This window comes from Amphiura filiformis, chromosome 11, assembly GCF_039555335.1.
Source record: "Amphiura filiformis chromosome 11, Afil_fr2py, whole genome shotgun sequence".
NCBI lineage: Eukaryota > Metazoa > Echinodermata > Ophiuroidea > Amphilepidida > Amphiuridae > Amphiura > Amphiura filiformis.
The window spans coordinates 28,614,862-28,639,337 of record NC_092638.1 but is presented as its reverse complement, the minus strand read 5'-3'; the positions used below and the strand labels follow the sequence as shown (position 1 = coordinate 28,639,337).

At 43.0% G+C, this 24,476-nt stretch overlaps 1 protein-coding gene across 2 annotated transcripts in view; it reads right to left on the bottom strand.

Moving 5' to 3' along the window:
* The window catches only part of LOC140164680 (oxysterol-binding protein 1-like), a 148,911-nt gene extending 130,976 nt beyond the window's left edge, over positions 1-17,935 (bottom strand). For both annotated transcript variants that reach the window (XR_011860558.1, XM_072188032.1), the window contains exon 1: positions 17,700-17,935. Coding sequence is in view for 1 of the 2 variants with exons in the window: in XM_072188032.1 (XP_072044133.1) it covers positions 17,700-17,824 (125 nt within the window). In the remaining variant the exon portion in view is untranslated. The remainder of the gene's footprint in view (positions 1-17,699) is intronic.
* Positions 17,936-24,476: the final 6,541 nt, after the last annotated feature.

Below are 24,476 nucleotides of genomic sequence, written 5' to 3'. Positions count from 1 at the left end.
ATAAATACAAGCTAAAACCGTTGGGGTTCGATAATGAACCCCACAAAACTAACCGGTATGGAAAATGCCATACGGCCGGGCGGTTTCACGAGTTGCCGGCTCGATCATGTCATCCGCCGCCTGAGTTCAACTATATTTATAATTAAGCCAAGGTCATAGGTTAAGCTCAGCACTTAGATTGAATTGCAAAATGTGTCTTTCACACAGCAGCAGTACATGAGGATCACTCGGGGGGAAATCATGAAATCCCCTCAAATCCTTGGGGATAAATTTGAAATAAATTTGAGGGGGTGGCAAACTTATGCCAGATTTCCTTTTTTAAGCATTTTTTGTTTTTAAAAATAAGAACCGTGTTGCTTACAAACAAATAGTCCTCCATGTGGAATATGCCTAATTAATGTAAACTTATACCGACAGATGTAAACTTAGACATCTGTTTTCTGATGATTCAAGCCATCAAGATAATTAATCACCAATGACACACTCAAACCTGTTTGTAAGCTGGGTTACCGTTTAACGCAGGATTCTTGAAATCAAGATTTGACCAAAAGAGAACAGGTCTGTCATAATTACCCACTGTGTTTAACGCTATGGTAACTCGACTATCTTGGTTTGACAGGCGTGGAGAGCAAAATAGTTTATTTGTTGCATGATTACATGCAGAGCACAGACAAGTAAGCGCTTTAAATCGAAGTTTGCTGGGCGCAAGGTGAAATAATCAGGAGGTACCCTATTTTGCCCTCTATGACCGACATGCAAACATGGCAGAGTTAGTACTCTAGATGGGTCTCATCTCTTTGGGCAGGAACTGCCTTTAGAGGAGAGCGAGAGCAATCACTCTCTACTGCTCTCCTTAAATATGGAGAGTGATTTTTAGCTCTCCTTAGTTGACCATTCTCTCCTTACATTCTATTGTAAATACTCTAAACAGCTCTCCTTGAAGGCTCCAGAAGAGCTACTTAATGCTCTCCTGCAAATTCCAAAAGACAGTCCCTGTTTAGGCATACGGTACCATACAGGTTACTGACACTTTTTTTTAAATAATCTGATTTTGTCATTGAAGTCAGACCTCTCACCACATGTCAACATTATTTTCAGGCTCCAGCACTGTCATTAATGCACATCTTGTGACTATACAGGCTGTATCAAAATGATTAGTACCCACTACCCAACAGTTTCACTAATTATCAAACAATACTGCCGTATCAAAATACAACATAAGATGTAGACATCATTGCATGTAAATTTGTAGGTAAATGTTACATGTAATATAAATGGTCATAAAACTATGAGAAAATTTCAAGAGGATACAATGTTACATTTGAGAGAAGCAGGCTTTTCAATAAACTAATGTGTACCGGTACCAATCATTTTGATACAGTCAGTATTACATACATTGCCATTAAAATGGCAAAGATAGTATGGGGGTACAAAGATCAGTTTGCTACTCAATATTGGCATAGCTTCAACACACACAATCCTGACCCCGGGATCCTGACTCAGTCCTAACTTCATTGTGTACAGCCCCGGGGGGGGGCCACTCAAATATGACAGTGTACGCATGCGTGACCAAATTTTATACAAACACCCCCTAAACGAGATTCACCCTACCAGCAAATTTAGCCCCTTAATAAGGTAATTTAGTGTAGAATTGACCCCCTAATGAGTTTTTGGCTGGTGAAAATGCAACAAATGTACCCTTTTCGGACTCATAATTGACCAAAAATTTGAAAAGGTACCCTAAACAAGTTGTCCAGTTTCAGAAAACTACCCTTATTCTTGAAAATCACTGTTTTTAGACCCTAAACGCACGCCGCAGAACTTGCCTTGCCTAAAAAACACCCCTTTTACTTGTTTTTTGGTCACGCATGCGCATACAGACCATTTATGTGAGTGATCCCCGGTGTACAGCAGACATTTACTCTGATATATCTCATAATGATGACAGTGACCTTATAAATGCACCAACACCACTTGTTTGCTTTTCATATTTTTCTCATCGGTGAAAAATTACCATCTGTTTCACACTGATACAATTGTGTCTGAATAACCAGATAATACATGCAGTATACAGTCGAGTGTTGGACTATAACATAATAGTAATACATATTGTAATGTCTTTGATAAGGGTGTGAGTGAGTCCCGGAATTGAGTCCCGCCTGATAATCTATTACCCGGCAGGAAATTCCCTGCCCGGTACCAAATTTATTTTTATTTTTTTTTTTTTTTTTTTTTTTTTTTTTTTTTTCGTTTTGTAGTGTCTCTGGACCTAGACCTAAATGCTAGGATCATTCATGGTTGACCTAAAAAAAATAAATTTTGCACATTGTTTTGTGTTTTTAATATGAAAATTGATACATAGTTTTCATGCCATACTCTATTAATGATATCAAAATGCATTGCATTTTGATATCATTAATAGAGTATGACATGAACACTATGTATCACTGTTTTTAGACCCTAAACGCTGCGTCACGCAGCGTAACTTGCCTTGCCTAAAAAAACACCCCCTTTTACTTGTTTTTTTGGTCACGCATGCGTACAGACCATTTATGTGAGTGATCCCCCGGGTGTACAGCAGACATTTACTCTGATATATCTCATAATGATGACAGTGACCTTATAAATGCACCAACACCACTTGTTTGCTTTTCATATTTTTCTCATCGGTGAAAAATTACCATCTGTTTCACACTGATACAATTGTGTCTGAATAACCAGATAATACATGCAGTATAGTGAGTATACAGTCGAGTGTTGGACTATAACATAATAGTAATACATATTGTAATGTCTTTGATAAGGGTGTGAGTGAGTCCCGGGAATTCGAGTCCCGCCCGATAATCCTATTACCCGGGCAGGAAATTCCCTGCCCGGTACCGAAATTTATTTTTTTTTTTTTTTTTTTTTTTTTTTTTTTTTTTTTTTTGGTTTTGTAGTGTCTCTGGACCTAGACCTAAATGCTAGGATCATTCATGGTTGACCTAAAAAAAATGAATTTTGCACATTGTTTTGTGTTTTATATGAAAATTGATACATAGTATTTCATGCCATACTCTATTAATGATATCAAAATGCATTGCATTTTGATATCAATTTTCATTTAAAAAACACAAAACAATGTGCAAAATTTTTTTTTAAGGTCAAGCATGAATGATCCTAGCATTTAGGTCTAGGTCCAGAGACACTACAAAACCGAAAAAAATATTTTTTTTAAAAATTTAAAAAAAAAAATTTTATTTATTTATTTTATTTTCTTGTTCTTTTTAAATTTCGGGTACCCGGTTACCCGCCCGAAAAATGTGCAGGGTACCCGGGCACAAAATTACCCGAAAATCACACCCCTAGTCTTTGAACAGGATACGGGTGGGGTAGGGAGATGTTGCTGATAATTTGAAAGTGGACCAATTCATAATACGGTACCAATTTTCAAAGAAATTTGGACCTATCACTGTTACCTCCCAAAGTAAAAAATTTGTGGCTAAATGTAATTCAAATTGTCAGAATTTTAATCATTTTTGCCCCATATTTTGAGCAAATTTTAAAAAATCGAGCTTAAGTGACACAAAATTGGACTATCTTCTAAAAACAAATCAGAAAAAAGGACAAAAATTGGCCTGGAAAAAGGCTCATTATAATGTTATACCAAATGGGCGAAATGAAAATGCAACCCCTGTTTGCGACACATCCAAGGCATTAGCCAGAGGGGCGTCTTTAGGGTGTTCTAGATGGTCAAAATAGTCCCAAACAAAATGTTTGGTAGACTCATAACCGGTGCGATCTTACCTTTCCGATGTTGATTAAGATACTTCTTGCATCGATCCCGAGATGCGGAAAAACCAATAGTCATTTTGTCCCACATAAATGAATAAATAACAAAACCCCCGATCCCCGAGTGGACTCACCCATTCGGTGACGTCACACACGATAATCACCCCTTATCCGACTTGGGCAGCCCCTACTCGGCCAAACGTGTAGGGGGCGGCTGGGGGTCCGGGATAATCAACATCGGAAAGGTAAGATCGCACGGTTATGAGTCTACCAAACATTTTTGTTTGGGACTAGACTCAGTACACCGGTCGATCTTACCGCTTCCGATGTTGATTAAGATACTTCTTGCATCAACATCTGAAAGATCGATCTAGCAAGTAACCGACGGATGGAGGTACAAGATTGGCCAGCATCTGATAAGGATCGGGAGAGTGGGTAGCATGGTAATCGCGAGGTCAAACTATTTCCCCCCCCTCACGGCCGGAAACAGAAAGACTACGTGAACAGACAAAAGCCCCTGAACTGAATGTTCAGTGGTTAAGAATAGAAACACTGGTTCTTACCATGTTGGAATTCTGATTGTCCGCAAAACACCTGATACCCAACCACCATGTTATCTCCCCAGAACAGCCCTGGTGAACTTATCGCCTGGTCGTTGGTTTACGCTTTTGTAGTAAACCGTGGAAAAGGACGACGGGTTCTTCCAGGACACAGCCTGACAAATCTCTTCAATGGGGACCCCCCTATGGTAGGCCCACGAAGATGAGATAGATCTGGTTGAGTGGGCCTTGGGGCGGCGTCTTTGCCGCCCCGAGTCCACTCAACACCTGGACCAGCCACCGTGCCAGAGTCTGTTTAGCGGCTGGACCGTGCGGTTCTGCGTGGGTGATAAATAAGCGGTCATGAGCCCCTCTTAAGGTTTGTGTTCGCCAAGGTAGTGCTGTAGCGCCCTCACCGGGCACCACAACCTGTCTTCGGCTATTGATGAACCCTGCCCAATACTGGGTAGGAAGAGGGGCGAGTGTCGGAATGTACTTCGCTCATTTTTGCAAGGAAATCCGGGCGAAGAAACAGCGTCGCTCCGTTGTTAGTAAAAGCGGAGGCTGACTTCGAGACTGCGTGCAACTCTGAGCAGCGCCGTCCCGAAGCCAACGCCAGAAGAAAGGCCGCCTTAAGAGTGACGTATTTAAGGGTCGCTTTTGACAGGGGCTCAAAAGGGGACCCTTAATATACTCCAAGACTGTGTTGAGGTCCCATGGAGGGACCACCTTCCTTTCGGCGAGCGCTGTTGAACATACCGTCGAGAAGAAGACTTAGGGACCCATCTGAATTGATAGTCGACCCGTCTTCAAATCCCGATGAATCGAGAGAATGGCTGACTTGTAGTTGGCTATCGTTGCCTGCTGAAGTCCTGACCTGAACTTTTCTGTCAGAAAATCTGCCACTAGAGGCACAGGGGCTCTAGTGGGAGATGTATTTCTCTCATCGCACCATGCGTAGTAGGGAGCCAAACGCTGACTATACGTGCGGAGGGTAGACTCTCGTCTACCCCGGCGATGAGAAAGCAGCTTCTGATGAAAAGCCTCCCTCCGCCGCACGTTCCTGATAAGGGCCATGCAGCTAACTGCAGGTGCTCTAGTGGTAGACTTGGTACCTCTCCTCCGGGCATCCGGAGTAGATTTGGTAACTCGGGGAGTACTCGCGGCTGTGCCGCTAGTAGATCCACCATCGGTCGAAACCACAGGTGTTTCGGCCAGCACGGTGCTATCAGAATGACGTTGCAATCCTCCCTCCCGATCTTGGTCACTACCCTTGCGAGCAGTGAGATCGGGGGGAAAGCGTAAGCAGTCATTCCTCCCCAGTCTACGGACAGAGCGTCCACGGCGAATGCCTGTGGGTCTGCGACCCTTGAGCAGTACACCGGCAGCTGATGATTTCGATGAGATGCGAACAAATCTATCGAGGGGTGGTACATCACCTCGAAGATCGTCCTGGGCGACCTGCGGAGCAAGGGACCATTCTGTAGGTCCCGACACCTTTCCTCGTGACAGATCGTCCGCGAGGATGTTGGTGACTCCGCTATGTGCATCGCTCTCAACGTAATCTGCCTGGCCTTGCACCACCCTATCAGGCGTGGTGCGTGCAGGCATAACCGTGGTGACCTGGTGCCCCCTTGTCTGTTGAGGTAGGCCACCACGGTTGTGTTGTCTGTTTGGACAACGATATGAGATCCCACGATCACCTTCTCGAAATGCTGGAGAGTTCTCTCCACTGCCCAAAGTTCGAGAAGGTTGATATGGAACTCCGTCTCCGTGGCCGACCATAGGCCCGAGACTGAGTCCCCGCGGATGTGGCCCCCCCCAGCCCAGCTTTGACCCGTCCGCCGTCACTACGTGACGCACCGCTGGTGCAGGGAACCTGACACCTTGAGTCAAATTGGGCTGATGGGTCCACCACCAGAGTTCCTCTCGCGCAATCTCCGACATCGGAACCGCGAGGGATATTGGGTGACGACTGGGCCTGTAAAAGGCTAGAAGGTGTAGTTGTATAGGCCTCATGTGAAAGCGGCAGTACGGCACGAGGTCTACCATACTGGCCATAAGGCCCAAAACCTTCATCCATGCCACAGCGGGTGCCCCTCTGACTCGGCCAAGAGTCGGGCACACCTCGCCATGTTCGTCACCCTCTCGGGTGAGGGCACCGCGATCCCCTCCTTGAGGTTGATCTGGGCCCCTAAGAATAGTGGTGTCTGCGTCGGGACCAAAGTGGATTTCTTGACGTTGATCAGAAATCCCAGGTCCCGCACCGTACGGACTACTAACTCCACGAGACACTGTGTCTCCAGTGGGGTGCGTCCGTAAATGAACCAATCGTCCAGGTAGCAACACATGTTGACTCCCCTGCGCTTCAGGTACGCTGCCACCGCCCTGACCAGGAGTGTAAACACTCTGGGGGAGGGGGACAAGCCGAATGGCAGGCATCGAAACTGGTAAGTTTGACCCTGTACCTTGAAGCGTAGAAACCTCTGATCTTGAGGTGCGATCGAACATGCAGATATCGTCCGAGAGATCTAGCGATGCCGCCCACATACCCTTGATGGGGCAGGCTAGCACCGGCGAGAGTCTCCATTCTGAACCTCTTGGGCCTGATGAACTCGCTCAACGGCTTGAGGTTCAGAATGGCCTCAATCGCCGGTCTTCTTTGGAGCCAGAAAAAGCGTGCTCCAAAACCCCTTGGTGAAAGGGGGTAGACCGGGACAATCGCTTGCTTCGTGAGAAGCTGAGTGACCTCTGACAGTAGTGCCCGACGCTGGGGGCCGTCTGGCGGCACTACCGTGGACCTCTGAATCGCAGCAGGCGCCACGAGGGGTGGCTGGTAAATTCCAGCCTGTAACCCCCACTGACCACTGACAATACCCAGGCGCCCGGTGAGATGGCATGCCATCTCTGGGCGTAATGCACAGCGGCCGCCCACAGGGGAATCCCTGTGGAAGTCCAAGGCCTGCCGGCATGGACTGTCGACCGCCCGTGCCCTCAGGACCGATCTGGTTTGCCACCCTTAGAAGAACGGCTCTTCTTAGGGGGCTTGCCATACTGATCCAGCACTACTCTTGCGCTTCCCAGTTTTCTTGGGAGGTGCTGGAGTAGCCTCGGCTCGGGTGTAGTCTGTGGTGCTGGCCCTGCTGAAGCCGGAGCTGGCGCTGAAGAACGCTTAGAAGACTTCTTCTTCTTGTGCTTCTTCTTCGCCTTACTGCCCTTCCCTTGGTCAGGGCAGCCTCTGACTTCTTCAGAGTGCTCTCATTGGTGGCCTTCTTTGCCCGGTCCTCTACCGTGGCGCAAAAGGCCTGTCCAAAGAGTAGCCCCTGTCCCACCGAGTCTGACTTCTGCATTGCATCAGCAAAGTCGGAGCCGTAAGTTGACTGGAGGGACAGACAGGCATTCTCCGGCGGCGAGATGACATCCTATGGGCTAGGCCCATAGAACTCTCGTTGAGGTTAGCTGCTAGCACCGCTAACAGATTAACCTCGCGGAAGAGGTCCGACGGCGCCCCGTGGTCGTTCGCTACCTTCCTACCGAGGTGCTCGGCAAGCGTGGTAGCGGCGCTAGAGACTCTGATAAGCGGCGTGCTTTCGCTTATCGATGAGCTTTAGCTCCTCCTCCCACTGGGGGGAGAACGACCCGTGCGCCTTGGCCGCTAGCGGCAGGCGCTTGGCAACGTCTGGATCCATGTCAGGGACCCTGAGGTAGGTTTCGTAGTCCTCCTGCGAAACACGCAGTGGAAGCGTGCAAGCACGCGGCGCCGAAGCTCCAGCGAGCCTGACAGCCCCACTGAAACCTACCCTTGAGGTCCGCCGGGGAATGCAAGTGCGGGCGACCCTTGTGTGGACGCCGCTAGCTGGGCATCCTACTGAAAGATGCCCTGGTCCTCCTGAACGGACTCCTCCTGAGAGAAAGCCAGGCCCAAACCTTGGGCCACACGGCTCATCACCTCAGCGGTGTCCGCAGGCAGACCATTGCTAGCGAGTTCCTCACGGGCAGCGGGGAAGGATACCTGAAGCTACCTGCACAGCCTCATCAGACTGTGAGTCGCTACTGGTTTCATCTTCCGACTCCTTTCCCTCGCCTTCAGACTCTGACTCACTCTCTGATGAGGAAGAGATCTGACGACGGGCATCTGAAGGTGGACAGGGAGGTGTCGCCACCGTGTGGCTAGCCAACTGAACACCAGCAGAAGAGGGAGTACTCCGCCAGACCCGAGATGCTAGCCATAGCACCCCGGGATCCGCACGCTCTCGCTGCTGTCGCCCTAGCCATAGCAGCGTGCGGCCTACCCTGAGCTGTATCAGGGTTAGCCACTCGCCGCCCAGCCTGGGTAACAGCTGGTGGTACTGCTTGCCCATCGCTAGGCGGCACTTGCCACGGTGCTAGACCGTGGAAGAAACCACCCTGCGGCGGATACCACGGGGTATACCCTGTCGGTAGCTGACCCTGAAAGGATCCGCCACCAGGGAAACCCCATGGAACGGCAGTACCAGTACCGCCTCCCCCCCCCTGTTGCCACAGAGACTGTGGTAACCAGGGCAGTACTGCGGTACCTGCGTGGTTGTAGCGTAGGTGCCCGGTAGGGCTCCCGGCTGCGTACCACTGTACCCATGCCTCACAGCGTTCCCCGCTAGAGGATCAAGCCGTGTGTATGGGTACCCCGCTATACTGGCTGTCCCTTGGCTAAAAGGAGCTTGCCTAGTATCACGGGTAGCTGAGCGTGTATACCCCCGATCAGTCACCTCGCTACCTGAATAGGTAGTATCAATCAATGGAGCCATGCTCCGCTGAATAGATAGTGATCGATCATAAGAGGGTAATCGACCCATTGACTGTAATGGATCACCCACGCTCTGCTGGCTCTCGAGGACATAAGTGGGTTGTTGATCAGCCAGGCTGTTCAAACTACCTACCCTAACCTCTTGAGCCTCGCCCAAGGTCGCTGTGTGTGGCGGACCACTCACGGCAGCTATGGGCGCGTGCATAGTGGCTACCACTGAAGTCGCGCCGTAGCTCGTCTCGGTAGCTGCCACCGTTTGCACTTGGGTCGCTGTCCCGTGAGAGACTGCGAGCCCAACCCCCGATATAGCCGCTAGCCAGTCCCGGAGGACAGCCGGCAGCCATACCAAGGCCCAGGGCGTCACTCGGCGGTCCCGCCATGGAACGCTGCCGTGTGACAACCCCAGTTGGTTCTGCAAAGACTACCCCCGAAGCGTTAGCCCCGGTATCGTCTCTGCTAAACCCATGCACGTTTTCATTCGACCCTTGCGGGGAACGAAAGGCGTGCTGCGTGCCGTGGATCAACCCAGGCAAGCCGGGTTCCACTGGCACGCTGCGTGCTACAGACCGGCCGAGGCAAGCCGGAGGTCCGTTCGCCGCACGCTGTATGCTAGATTCAACCCAGGCAAGCCCGGGTACCCTTGGCATACTGTCCGTCGCCGGCTACTTCCGCGGGTGCTAGACCCGCTCGTGCGCCAGCAATAGACGGGTGTCCACCTGCAAGAAGCGCGCTAGAGATCTCACTGGTAGACTGGTACTGCGCCTGTTAGGGCAAGTACCGCCCTGCTGCCTGCTACTAGCTTAGACGTTAAGTCAGTGCTTTCGCTGGCTGCTAGGCCTTCGGGCTCGCTAGCAGTCCCGGAGGGTCCGCCTGCTTGCCCGGGCCCGGAGCCCCAGAGGTTACCGTAGCGTGGCCCTTGCCGGCCGCGCTAGTACCTACCATATCAATCTTACCTGTAGGCTTCTGTTTCTTAGTCTTCGCCTTCTGTCTGTGTCGAAGACCCAAACGAGCGCTACTTTCTAAATCCTCAAGTGGATGTCCGATAAGCCTATGCAAAAGGAAGCACACTTATTTGATTTAGAGCAATCCCTGTGGGTGTAGCAGAGTGGATGCGGGTCCCACTCTGCCACAAGGGAAGGGCATGATTGACAAGGCCTGGACATTGTAGTAATCGGGAGCGTATAGCACTACCCCCGAACACAAGCTCAAGCCCAATAAACAGACCCACACGCACAGTGGCTGGCGCTGATGTAGTGGTATGATATAAAAATATATATACAAAGGGATGAAAAACTGAAAACCTTTTGGTTATAGATTTGTCAGGCTGGTCCTTCGAAACCCACGAACTCTTAGCAGTAACTCGTCATCAGGCGCGTACTGAAAGATATAACGATAGAGCACACCATAAACATAGCGATAATCACTCACCATACATGTATACACAGTACTGTACAAACATCTATTGTAACTTACTAGTCTGCTATAGTTGTTTACGTGAGAACAAAAATAAAATGGCGTCCTAAGGGCGGCCATTTTGAAAACGTGTGTTCCGTGATCTGAACGGAAACACTCATACAAGCTAAGTTTTTGGATCGTTTTGTCACTTTTCTAGCGAAAAATGTCGTCAAAACTATCTCCCTAGCGTACTATACTGGTTGGTTTTTACCTCAGGTGTAACAAACAAACTGTATATCTCGATCCTTTGGTTCGTAATGATACTTAGCGTTGGTAAAGAAAAATCCACACGCTATCTCATCTAGAAACCAAGGAGGATAAGGATGATTATCGTGTGTGACGTCACCGAATGGGTGAGTCCACTCGGGGATCGGGGGTTTTGTTATTTATTCATTTATGTGGGACAAAATGACTATTGGTTTTTTCCGCATCTCGGGATCGATGCAAGAAGTATCTTAATCAACATCGGAAACGGTAAGATCGACCGGTGTACTGAGTCTACCTTATTCTACAAAATCAGGGTAACCACTTCCTATTCACTCCATAATAATTAGAATTTTAGGGTGTCCAAATTGAAAACAGGGTGTCCAAATGACACCTGGACACCCCTCTGGCTAATGCCTTGGCCACATCCCCGTATGGTCATTTGTTCCGAGATCCCAGCTTACACGGACAGTGCGAATTAAATGCGGTACCCTCGATTTTGTTGAGCTCCCAACCGTCCTTGGTCTACCCCGGTTAAAATTCAAGTTACGGGTTACCCGAATTCCACTTTAAAAAATAATGAACTGACGAACCTTAAGCTTTATCCTTATGAAGTAAATATCCATAATTTTATCAGATACAAAATGTACATTGTATGATCACATTTTGGTACCACCTGTTGTACCTCATACAACATTGAATACCGGGTACGTTTATATCTGTAACCATCAAGCTCAGTCACATACATGAATTGAAGGGGAAAACACGGGCTCGCATGAACAGGTAAATGAATAGCTGGAAACAATCGCTACCTAGGTGTGTACCAGACCCATATTCTTGTCTCAATCGGATTCAAACTGTGTCATTGGGGATGAGACAAAACGCACATGTGAGCAGGAAATTTTGTAGCATGTGCAGGGGTTGGTTGCCATTTTGTTTACTAAGCACTGACCAAGATTTTTACAATGCTTGTGGGAATTTTTTTACAGTATGCACTGGGCAATTTCAGGCTTCCGGTGGCCTAGATCTGGAGTTAGATTTTTGTAATGTTTTTGCATGCACGTTTACAGTTTACTCCGCAATAAAACTGTTCAGCAAGAAATATTGATGTGTAAATAAGTCATTTCTTCATTTTGTTGACCACAGTAAGTTGGAAAAACTTTAACATTGACTATTATTTATTCTGATTTTTTACTGAATTACAGTGCTGAATTCTACAACCGTAAAAGACGGGTACCCGGGTTCACGCCCGCAAATTTAATCGGGTACCCGAGTACATAATTACCCACTAGTTGAGGTCCTTACTTTTCAGTGATATTTGGTATGCAGTCATGCATGGTTACCAGTTTTTGTGTTGAGTTGGGGGGGCAGAGGGCACAAGGTAATGGCAGATCCCTGGAGGATGATCGATGCCACCTATATTGGCCATTGTTGTACAACCCTGATTTGATAGTCAGGCTCATATCATACACTATAGGTGGCGCTATTCGTCCATAGGGAAGTGGAATGTGCCTGTACAGTCCAAAAATGGCTTTACTGTGGGGCTCAATGGAAAAAATTACTAAAAATTAATTTTGACAACCAAAACCTAAGTGATGTTGACTTATGTTGGTACTGGCATGATACTGGATTCATAAACTATCACATAGTGCAATCCATGTTCCACCAAGTTGACACTCGATTTAGCTCAAAAGCAATTTGTGTGTAAATCAAGACCATCCAAAACAGCTTTCTTACAGTAAAGAATAGGAGGTCATCTGGGGTCACATACAGTAGTGTACATTGTACATGTGCCTGCTGTCACAATTTCACACACAAAATTTTGGTCAATTTGGTGACACTATTTTTGTCTGTAACTTCAAAAGTATATGCACTAGAAACATGATTGACCCCTTAGGGAACAACCCAAAAGTTCGATGAAGCCCTATAAACGAAAGTCCTTTCGTTAGTGGGTGAGGGGGTCAGAAAGTCCGATTACGTTTGTAAAAAAGTAGTTAAAACATCGGTCAAAGTTGGTCTTTTTTCAAGGATTTAATATATCATTTTCAAATTTGAGTATTTTCCGAAGTACGATATTGACATTTTGTAGTGGTTTCTTCAAAATGATTTCAAATCAATGGAGTGCAGTACTCGCAACCTGCTACGTCAGGTAAGTTCATTTTTAAAGCAGCTGTCTCAGCAAACACAAAAAAATGTTATATTTTGGGGTTTTGGTTCTGGTAAAAATGTTTTAATAACATTAAAATGTCGGGTTATATCAGGGAACTTCGATATCTGGGAATTTCGATTGAAAAAGGTCACGATTCATACAAGTGGTATATCATCTCTACGAACTGAATTGACATAGGTCAGTTTATTTCCAGGCATTTGGTCACATTTAATTAATATGATATAATAGTAACTGATGAGGCATTATATACATGATACTGGATATTATTCATCTTGCTATATATCACAAGGCGTGGCTTTTTACTAGTGTATATGGCCGTAGTGGTATATCATCTCTTTTCAAATTGTGAGGTCCCGACATTTAACCTGACTCGAGCAGTCTCATCCCCATGGTTATATAAAGGTCATGAAAACGTTTAAAACGTTATGTAGGCCTATTTCACCACACTACAAAACTATACTGCGCCAATAAAGTATCCTTACACTTGGAAAAATAATCACAATTTCCAAACTGAACAATATTGGGGTAAATTTGTTTTTGTAATAGATGCAGTATCTAATCCTGCACATTATGACACCACATTGAATCCAATGTGACTTCAAGAAGCAAAGTTACAAGCATTTGATTAGACGAAGGTCCCGTTTTAAAAGTGACAAACTGGCCTATTCAAAAATGCCACAGATTAGAAATCTGGGTTGAGAGTGGTGAATGGCTAATTTATGCGTTTGGCTTTAATTTAAAACAAAAGGAACAAACGAAAATTGAAACAAAAGAACTGACAAATAAAATGAAAATTATGAAAAGTGCAGAGAAGCAAAAACTGAAATAAAAACTGCTTTAAATAACGCTTCATTGAAGAAACTGTGTTGTCTCTTTGTTTCGCTTGTTGGAATCTTTTTAGCCTTTGTATAGGCCAGTTTGTCACTTTTAAAACTGGACCTTCGCTCTATTCAATTGCTTGTAACTTTACTTCTTGAAGTCACATTGGATTCAATGTGGTGTCATAATGTGCAGGGTTAGATAGTGCATCTATTAAAAAACAAATTTACCCCAATATTGTTCAGTTTTGAAATTATGATTATTTTTCCGAGTGTAAGGATACTTTATTGGCGCAGTATATTTCTAAAATGTTTTCAAAATGTTATTGTAAAATATTTTTTATAGAACATTATGTTAGAATATTTGGAGGTTATCAAAAATGTTTTTAAATGGTTAATATGAAAACGTTTTTTTTTTACCCTTTAGATACCCTTTCTATAACCCGACATTTAACGTTTTCTGGCAACCTATTCTAACCTTTGGCGAATGATGTCGAAAACGTTTTGTGTTTGATACTACATTCTTTTTTATTTGAAAATCAAGCAAGTCCCTTTTATTATTCATTAGGCATTCATTCCGTGCCAAAAAAGATAATGAAGAAACATATTTTAAAATAGAATGCAATATTCGTTTCTTCCATAAACGTGATCAATATCCTAGCATTGTCATACCCCCTCCACAACCCCAAGCACCATAGCGACGACCCCTGTATCCTATATGAATATGGGTTGGAATTTTCGATATTTGTCACTTACGTTAGAGGGGAGGGGGAGGGGTTAGCCTCCCAACGAAAGGACTTTCGCTTATAGGGCTTCATCGAACTTTTGGGCAGGCCTCCAGAAAATTTTCTGCTGTCTGGGAACTTAATGACAAGTGCTGGAAATTTTCTGTGAAATAACTGAAATAGGCCTATGTGCGCGTAGCAGACATCACGAGCGCGAAGTCCTAACAGCCGGGGTCCAGGGCCCGCTTAAGGGCCCTGGAAGCTCTCAGAGTTTAGATGCTCTCTCGTGCAATCTGACCCTTATTTTGGAACAGTTTTCTATAAAAATTTACATCCTTTTTCACAAAAAAACACAACTTAAAATTTCAAAGTATTAGTATTACTGTCAAAACTCACAAATTTCCAACAATGTTGTCATTTTTTTTGTCGTAAGTCATAGTACATATACATAGTATATGATTGATACCGGGTATAATCACATCTAGGGCTCAACCGATTATTGGATGTCGGATGTCGGTAAAAAAAATTCAAAAAACAATTTTTTATTTATTTTTTAACATTTTTTTAGAAGTATTCTGCAACTTTGAAGAACCACTGGACCTATTCTGAAGGGCTAGGATTATTCACAGATAATTTGAAAAAAAAATGGAAAAAAATTACGAAAAAATTACAGTTTGTTATCCTTAATATGCAAACCATTGTGTTTACCTCTTCATCTATCACATATTATAAATGCATGGAAAACCAATGCATCTATAATATGTGATAGATGAAGAAATAAACATTAGTTAAATGGTTTGCATTATACAGGATAACAAACTGTAATTTTTTGTAATTTTTTCTGATTTTTTTCCTTTTTTTAAATTAACTGTGAATGATCCTGAAATTTCATAATAGGTCCAGTGGTTCTCCAAGGTCGCCGAAAACTTTGGAACAAAAATTTTTAAAATATACCTTTTTTTTTGCAATTTTTTTTTTTTCTGTGACCTCTGTGACCTTTCTGGGAACGCTGTTCCCGCGTTCCCGCGTTTTTGGAGGCCTGCTTTTGGGTTGTTCCCTTATTGTTTAGGTAATTTGATTTTCTTTCAAATGAAAGAACTTTCAGCTAAAAATATTGAACTTCAAAATTTTATGAACATACCTAGATTTGATAAAATAAATGATACCCCCCGAAGCTAAACCAAACTCTCCCGAGGCCAAACCAAACTCTCTCATCCTATCAACCAGTAACCATGGTAACAAACAGAGTTCAAATGGGCTATTTCATTTAAAATCCACACTACCCCTGTTGAAGATTTTGGAAATATCTTCCACAGAGGGGGTATGAATTTCAAATGGAATTAGCACATTAGGCAGTCCCATTGGAGTTTCACACACCCTCTGATAAAGATTCAACCTGAATCTTCCACAGAGGGAGGGTGGGTTTCAATGGAGCTGCCTAATGTGTTCATTCCATTTAAAATTCATACTCCCCTGTGGAAGATATTTCCAAAATCTTCCACAGGGGTAGTGTGGATTTTAAACGGAATAGCCCAATGCCAAAACTGTTGTCATTTCACCTAAAAGAACACCAGCAAGCAATAACACAAAACAGCATGGTCATGACAGAAAGCTTCTTCAACAATTTTATGACGGCTTAAAATCATGTCTGGCAGCAAAATATGAATGAATGAATGAATGAATGAATGAATGAATGTTGTAAGGGTATAAAAACTGCAGAAGAAAGCATAAAAAAACAAAATATTTGGTATCAATGATTGTTTTATTTGCTTCAGTTCATGAATTCTTCTTTCAGTCTTGCAAATAACATTGGACCCCAAAATTTTGGTTATGGACCCCAATTTTTGGATTTCGGCTCACAAACCCTCATCAAAACTGGCAAATGGTGATGGCAAAGCTCTATATTTTTGTTTACAGTGACCTACATTTACATAGACCCTCCCTCGGGTCCATGGAGAACGACTGGTAATTTAGATTACATAGCATTAAAAATCAACCCAATACATGGACCCTAGCAGTCTGTAGGCAATTTGACTTCCAGCTCCCAGTACTTTGTGGGAATTCACTTTTACGGATTTGGAGTCACGCAATCTTTCTATATACCACGTCCATGTTTTCACTACATTAACGCTTTGTGTAGCGACTAAAACAACGATATTGTATCCGACCAATCAACGCAGCTTGGCAGCGGGGATATTTGAAAAGGCTTCCCTAGCTATAATGTGCAAACATTTGCAAACCGCACGCGATAATATACGCAATATGGACAATAGGCCTAAGTCCGAGTCGAGTGGTTGCCTTTTATTATTGCGCGTACCATAGGTCTATCAGACGCGTTCCACTTGAGCTCAATACCTCTCAGTTGTTGACAAGTGTCCCATCCGATCTTAAGTCACATCCCGCGCATAGCTTTGTGCTACCATATTTGAATTGAAACTGGGGCGGGCTTTCGTAATTGACATCGGAATCACCGTGCTTCGTTGAACGATTATTTGGAAGTGAGATCTCTAACAGATTGGACCAGTCGAGGAATCAGCGCTCAATGGACTTTCGCGTTCACTTATAATACGAGTATATTTCTATATTGCTGCATAGTTGACTGTGGTGGGTGTAATTAGTGGCGTCGATTTGTGGATGAAGAGGAATGGGTTTTTGGCATTGAAGAAAATAAGGGGGGGGGGGGACTTTGGCATTTTTTCATAGGGCATTATGTAATTATTTATTGTTACATTATCCAGAGATGGAACCAACCGAGACTGGGGGCCAGTCTAACATTTACATGACCTTCAAGTAGATGTCAGAGTTTTGACACAATCATCCTCTTCCTCCTTTTTTTAAAAACCCGGACATTAAAAACTGACATTCCTCATGAAATAATCATGTGAATTATACAATCTTTAGCTTGTTTCGTTCATGCCCGGCTACTTCAGCGTGACAATTTTGGTATAAAAAAAATGCAGGAAAATCTTACACATTATTTTTTGTTACTATTTGATGAAAAACAATCACTGCATGTTTGGGAATGTATGAACAGGGTTCATTCATAAAATTGAGGGCATGATCGTTGACGTTGTTTATCATTGCCCGAGGCAATCGATCATGCCCTCAATTCTATGAGTGAACCCCTAATTACATTTTGTACATGTACACCATGTACACGTAAAGTGTAATGTCATGTGTAAATATCTATAATAAATTCTAATCTACTAAAATATTTTACCATCCAAACCTCACCTGTAATACGACAACAAGCCATTTGACAGCACAAACCATCGCCTCTGATAACCTTTGATGTAATTTGTCCATTTGTACAACCAGCCCTTAAAATTCTCCGGGCTTGCGTTCTTTGCATCTGCCATTTTCCCGGCAGAAGAAGGATCTTTTTTCCTTTTGCGAAGAATTTTAGATAAAACAGTGAAAATTACAGGATTAAATCATGTACTACGTAAATACATGCTACATGCACACCGATGATACGGATGGTTAATGATGACAGTGTTGCCAGTCTGTTAATTTTCAGGGTGCGTCAAAATCAAAATATTGATATAAAATTGGATGGTTCGCAGAGGGAGAGGGTGGATGCAAAAAAGGGGGCCTAAAATAAGGATGGGGGCTCTGAAAAAATTGACCACAAATTTACCCGGGAAAATTGAGTTTATATGCTTTTCTATGGGGTTGACCTATAATTTTCATGTCAAAAAAAAAGGGGGGGGGGCAACAGTTTTTGAGATCTGAAAGGGGTGTTCGCAATAATTGTTTTTTGCATCAGGCCCCCCCCCCTAACAAGTGTTAGTGAACGGTTCCTTAATTTTCAAGCATCCCTTGATTCAGGGGTCTTTCCCATGGACTGGAAAATGGTACTGCATCTCACCAATTTTCAAAAAGGGCGAGAGAACTAGGGAAAGTAATTACAGGCCTGTTTCTCTCACCTCTGTTTCATGCAAGATATTAGAACACATTATTATTTTTTTTTTTTTTTTTTGTCAGGGTTTACATTTTTTTTTTTATTATTCACCCCCACCACGGGGGGGGGGGGGGCACTTCAATTTGAATTGGATATAGGTGTAGGGCTGGCACTTTCGCACTAAGGGCATTCGGTGAGAGCAAAATGTAAAAAATATGGGGTCATTGGGTGAGAGCATGATTTTGGCATTCGGTGAGAGCAAAATGTAAAAAATATGGGGTCATTGGGTGAGAACACTTACCTTTTTTTTAAATGGAATCTTTGGGTGAGAGCCGAAACAGCGCCACAGAAACCTCGAATCAAATTTCTAGTTCTAACTTCAAATTTCTTTGTTTTTTCTAAATAAGTGACAAAATTAGTGATAAATGAAAGTTGCTGTTAAAATTGAACTTGTAAGGGTCTTTGGGTGACAGATCAAATGAAAAAATAGGGGGTCTTCGGTGACAGAACATGTGTTTGTAAAAAAAATATGGGGTCTTTGGGTGACAGCGACGCTGAACAGCCCTACATACGCGTCACCCTCCAAAGTTGGAGTGCCCCCTCCCGGACTCCCACATCATGAGCTTCTTTAAGATAAACATAACATTCTTACAACAATGATAGGAAGTTAGCAACACGGTGTCAGAAAGGGCCACTCCTGTGAGATACAGTTGACTATCCACGACTCCTACTCTGGTTCTGGTTCTGGTTCTGGTTCTTTACAGTTCAACACCCCAAGTGGGGAAAAGTGAACCGGTTGCGGTGTGTGTGCTTTTTGTTGCTTATTTACTTGAACAGCTGCTGTAGTTGAGCTTTGAATGCGATTGGGTCAGATATGGTTATTGTGTCTTCTGGTAGTGAGTTCCACTCCGTAACGGATCGTGGTATGAAGGAATATTTGTAGCAGTCCTTCGATGGTTGTGGTTGAATAAATGATTTGCTCGCTCAGCAAAACTCAAACTCACATCATATAGTATGGATTTTTCAATTGTTCTGTAACAGTGTCAATTAGTAGGCCTAAGTTTAATCGTAAAGTGAGAAAAATTGCCATTTTTGGAAGCCATTTTTTTATTTTAAAATTAATCATACTTTACTTTTTAGCCGGGCTTTTAAGTTAAAAATTACTAATTAACAAAAAATAAATGCTATTAAATGGCAAGTCGATAAGCAAAACCTACTTGACAGTTGTAATATTATGTAATATTTTTGTCAAAGAACATCCAAATTAAAATTTGACCGAAATCAAAAGAAGGGGTATAGGCCTATTTAATTTACACAAATCTGGAAAAAAATTGGAAATTTTCCCGAATTGGACAAATTTTACCGTTTCGTAAACTAGGCCTAATTTCAAAGTCCAGAAATGATGCGTATAATTTTCGCCAAATTTCAATGAGTGGTATCATCTCCCCCCACCTCCCTCCCCCAGAATGTCACGATCCCTCCAAACAAATTTCATGCCACCAAAGAATTGCTCATTTCAGAATGATATATTTTTTACACAAATCTGGAAAGAATTGCACATTTTCCCGAAATGGACAAACTTTACTTTTCCTAAGTCCAGAAAATAATCTCTATAATTTTTCGCCAAATTTGGTATCACCCCCACCCCCCAATGCCTCGATCCAAGGAATTGCTCATTTCAGAATGATATTTTTTCTTTTTAGTTTTAGGAAGCAACACACATAGTCCTACACCAATTTGCGTAAAAAATAAGATAAACCAGAAGATGTGTACACGCCCTTCAATTTAGAACGTCGCGAATATTTTTCAACTTAGCAACGGGAAAAAATCGGCAAGATCATCGGAAATTTTAGACTAGAAACTTTTATAAAATGAAGTAGGCTAAATTGGTAAAAACAAACACTTAGAGAAGAAAGTGGCTCAAATAGCGCAAAGTGCACAGGAATTTTTGTTTGATTGCAGTTTACATAAGCTATTGAAATAAAACTGACTCCTTTAAATAGAATACAAATTTGAAAAATAAAAAGTTAATTTATACAATGTATTTATAAAACACCACTATCTAGGGTTGGGCAATACAGAGTTAATATCGTTAAAGGTGTATGTTCCCCGATGTTAGCAACAATCCCGTATGGCCGTATTAAAGGGACAATCACAGTCTATTAAAAAACAAGGCACGTGGCCAATGCATGAACCTGGTATTCCACCATACAGTGATTCCTCCATTACAAATTTTAAGTTGTAGTCATGGACATACCTGTGTGGCATGCACTAAATACCCTTAGGGGTTGTGCAATAATTATGTGTACCCCCGGGGTGGTGAATTCTCAAACTGGTCTGCCAAAAATCGCTTGCCCCCCCTTTGGTAATCTTTGCCCCCCTTTTGATGTACCCAAAACCTTTGCCCCCCCTTTCGCGAAGTGCCAAAAATCTTCCCCCTTTACACACAATAAGATTTTGGGGAACCCGAATTTAAAACCTTAAATTGTCGAGTATCATATAGGCCTAATGCTAGCGCAGCGAGCAGGAAATTTTGCATATTTGAACGTGTTCGTTTTGATGTTTTCCTACACCTTTTTAGGGCGTAATATAGAAACGGTGCCCAAAATGATCTGTGCCAAAAAATGCTTCCCCCTTTTAACCTGCCAAAAATCGCTTGACCCCCCTTTCGACCTGCCAAAAATGATTGCCCCCCCTTTTGGCCTGCCAAAAATCTTTGCCCCCTATAATTCACCACCCCGGTACACATAATTATTGCACCACCCCTTAGCGCAGTGGCGAAGCGCGCAATATTTTTTGCCATATTGAAGCTAAACTGGTGGAATATGGTATAAAAGTAGAATAAATTCGTGCGAAGCGTGCAAAAATTGGCACTTTTTAGGTTAAGATGGCAAAATATAAGGTTAATTTGGAAAATTATGAAACATGAAAAGAATCTTACATATCGGGGCGGCACAGGGGGGTAAACGAGACTTTTCACAGGGGCAGCTGGCTACGCCACTGTTTAAGCGTGTCCATACTGTTAGCGTTTTATTCAAATGAGGCCCCATGAATTTGTGTTAAAAATTGCTTTCCCCCACCCCCTTCGGCTAGCTCTCCAAAAATTCTTGCACCACCAATTTACCACCCCCTCCACTGCTCATAATTATTGCACTGCAGACATAAGGGGTGGTGCAATAATTATGTGTACCCCGGGGTGGTGACATGGGGGGGGGGGGCAATGTTTTTGGCAAGTCAAAAGGGGGGGGGGCGAGCATTTTTTGGCAGATTGAATGGGGGGTCAAGTGCTTTTTGGCAGGTCAAAAGGATGGGGGCGATTTTGGCACAGATGTTTTTGGCACCGTTAAAGTTTCTATATTACTAAAGGTACGTTCACAAACACTTGTTAGGGGGGCCTGATGCAAAAAAATTTCATCACGAACATTTTTTGCCCCCCCCCCCCCTTTTGAGATCTCAAAATTTAAAGACCCCCTTTTGAAATGAAAATTATGGGTCAACCCATTTTTTTTCAGCCCCCCCTTAGGAGGAACAAAAATTTTAAGGCCCCTTTTTTGCATCAGCCCCCCCACCCCTAAACAAGTGTCCCTAATTAACTTTAATTTACTATACTTGTAGGAAAGTGTTATGAACAAGTTCAAATATGCAAACTGCGCTCGCATTATATGATAAGACAATATAAAGTGTTAAATTTGGGTTCCCCAAAATCTTGCATGCATGATTGTGACTTGTGTAAACAATCAATCAATCAATCAATCAATCAATCAATCAATCTTTATTTCATTCAAAATACAACAATACAATAACAGCAAAACAACACATTTGAATGAGGAGATGCTCAGAAAAAAAAAAAGGCCTGAACAAGCACCCCTTAACCTTAGCCTAAGTTTCTTAATTTGTCTAATAAAATACAATTTCATACATACAAACACCCCCCCACCCTCTTTCATACATTCATGTAGAACGAACTAAGCAGGAAAAAAATGATGAATAAAGAACATGCAGAATATAAATTAGGATTTCATAACATTTGCTCACGTACATATATCGCATAAGAAAGCTGACATTTTGTGAATATAGTATAAATGCTAAGAGATCAGTTAATTTTAATCGATTTTTTGTTTTAAAAGGGAGAAAAATAAAAATAAGTAAATCCAAACTAAGAGGTATTAAGTGTACATTTCTATAAGGTTTGTTTTAATTTGGGATCTAAAGAGTTTTACTGATGTAGCCGTTTTGGCGCATCTGTCAATCGAATGCCATTTTCTTGGCCCGGCGGTTCTTATTGTTTTGTTAGCAAACTCTGTTTTTGTAAGACAGATCTTGTAATCTTCAGCGTTTCTTGTGTGATACCTGAGGTGATTCCTCTGCTCAACAAAATAACTATTGAAGGCCTTAGGTAACTGATTGGTATTATACTTGTACATAAAAGTGCTTAGTTCGAGATCATAACTATCATAAACATTAAGCAAATTGTAATTCTTGAAAATAGGGGCTGAGTGACTTAAAAGTGACTATTCGATATCATTCTAAGGGCTTTTTTTGAAGTTTGAAAATCTTTTCCAAATATTTTTGACAAGTATTTCCCCATGCTAAGATACCATAGTTTATGTAAGGAAGTATTAAAGTACAATATAGTGAATACATTATTCGCTCGGGGACAAAATGTTTCAGTTGGTTTATTACACCAACACCTCTAGATATATTCTTTGAGATGTTGGTAATATGAAATTCCAAGTTAAATTCTCATCAATTGTCACTCCAAGAAATTTGGTCTTATTCAACCTTTCCAGGATTACATTATCTAATATAATATTTTTAGTAACATTGGTAAAGGAGGGGCAAAAAATGTGTTAGGGGCTGTGCAATAATTAGGTGATGAATTTTCAAAATGGTCTGCCAAAAATCGCTTGCCCCCTCCCCTTTGGCCGTGCCAAAAAAATATTTGCCCCCCCTTTTGATCGATGTGCCAACAAACCTTTGCCCCCCCCCCGCTTTTGACGTTCCAAAAATTCTTTGCCCTCCCCCCTTACACATGCAACATTTTGGGGAACCCAAATTTAAAACCTTAAATTATCTCATCATATAAAGGGGTGGTGCAATAATTATGTGTACCCAGGGTGGTGAATTATAGGGGGGGCAAAGATTTTTGCAGGCCAAAAGGGGGGGGGCAAGCATTTTTTGGCAGGTCGAAAGGGGGGGTCAAGCGATTTTTGGCAAGTCAAAAGGGGGGCAATCGATTTTTGGCACAGATATTTTAGGCACCGTTTCTATATTATGCCCTAAAAAGCTGTAGGAAAACGTTAGGAACATGTTCAAATGTGCAAAATTTCCTTCTCGCTGCGCTCGCATTATATGGTAAGACAATTTAAGGTTGTAAATTCAGGTTCCCCAAAATCTTGCATTGGTAAGGGGGGGGCAAAGGTTTTTTTGGCACATCAAAGGGGGGGCAAAGATTTTTTTTTTTTTTGGCAGACCATTTTGAGAATTCACCACCCCGGGGGTACACATAATTATTGCACCACCCCTAATGCGAGCGCAGCGAGCAGGAAATTTTGCGTAGGTCCTAGTTGAATGTATTCCTAACGTTTTCCTACACCTTTTTAGGGCGTAATATAGAAATGGTGGTGCCCCAAATATCTGTGCCAAAAATCGCTTGCCCCCCCCCCCCACCCTTTTGGCCTGCCAAAAAATCTTTCACCAGACCGGGGGGGTACACATAATTATTGCACCACCCCATAGCACATCATCAAAGGAGGGGGAAAAGGTTTTTTGGCACATCAAGTGGGGTGGGGATTTTTTGGCACGGCCAAAGGGGGAAAGCGATTTTTGGCCGACCATTTTGAGAATTCACCACCCCGGGGGTAAACATAATTATAGCACAGCCCAGGGAATAATAATTAATAATAATAATAATAATTCAAGGAAATCCCGCCTATTTTTCAGGCGCACCACTGCAACGGCAGTGTATTTCGACAATTCACGTGTCACTGCAACGGCAGTGTAATTTTCGAATTGTGTTGATTTTTACATGTATAATCTATATCACCATTTCACAAACACAACTAATCTATTACTATCACTGTACAGACAACTACTACTGCCCTGGA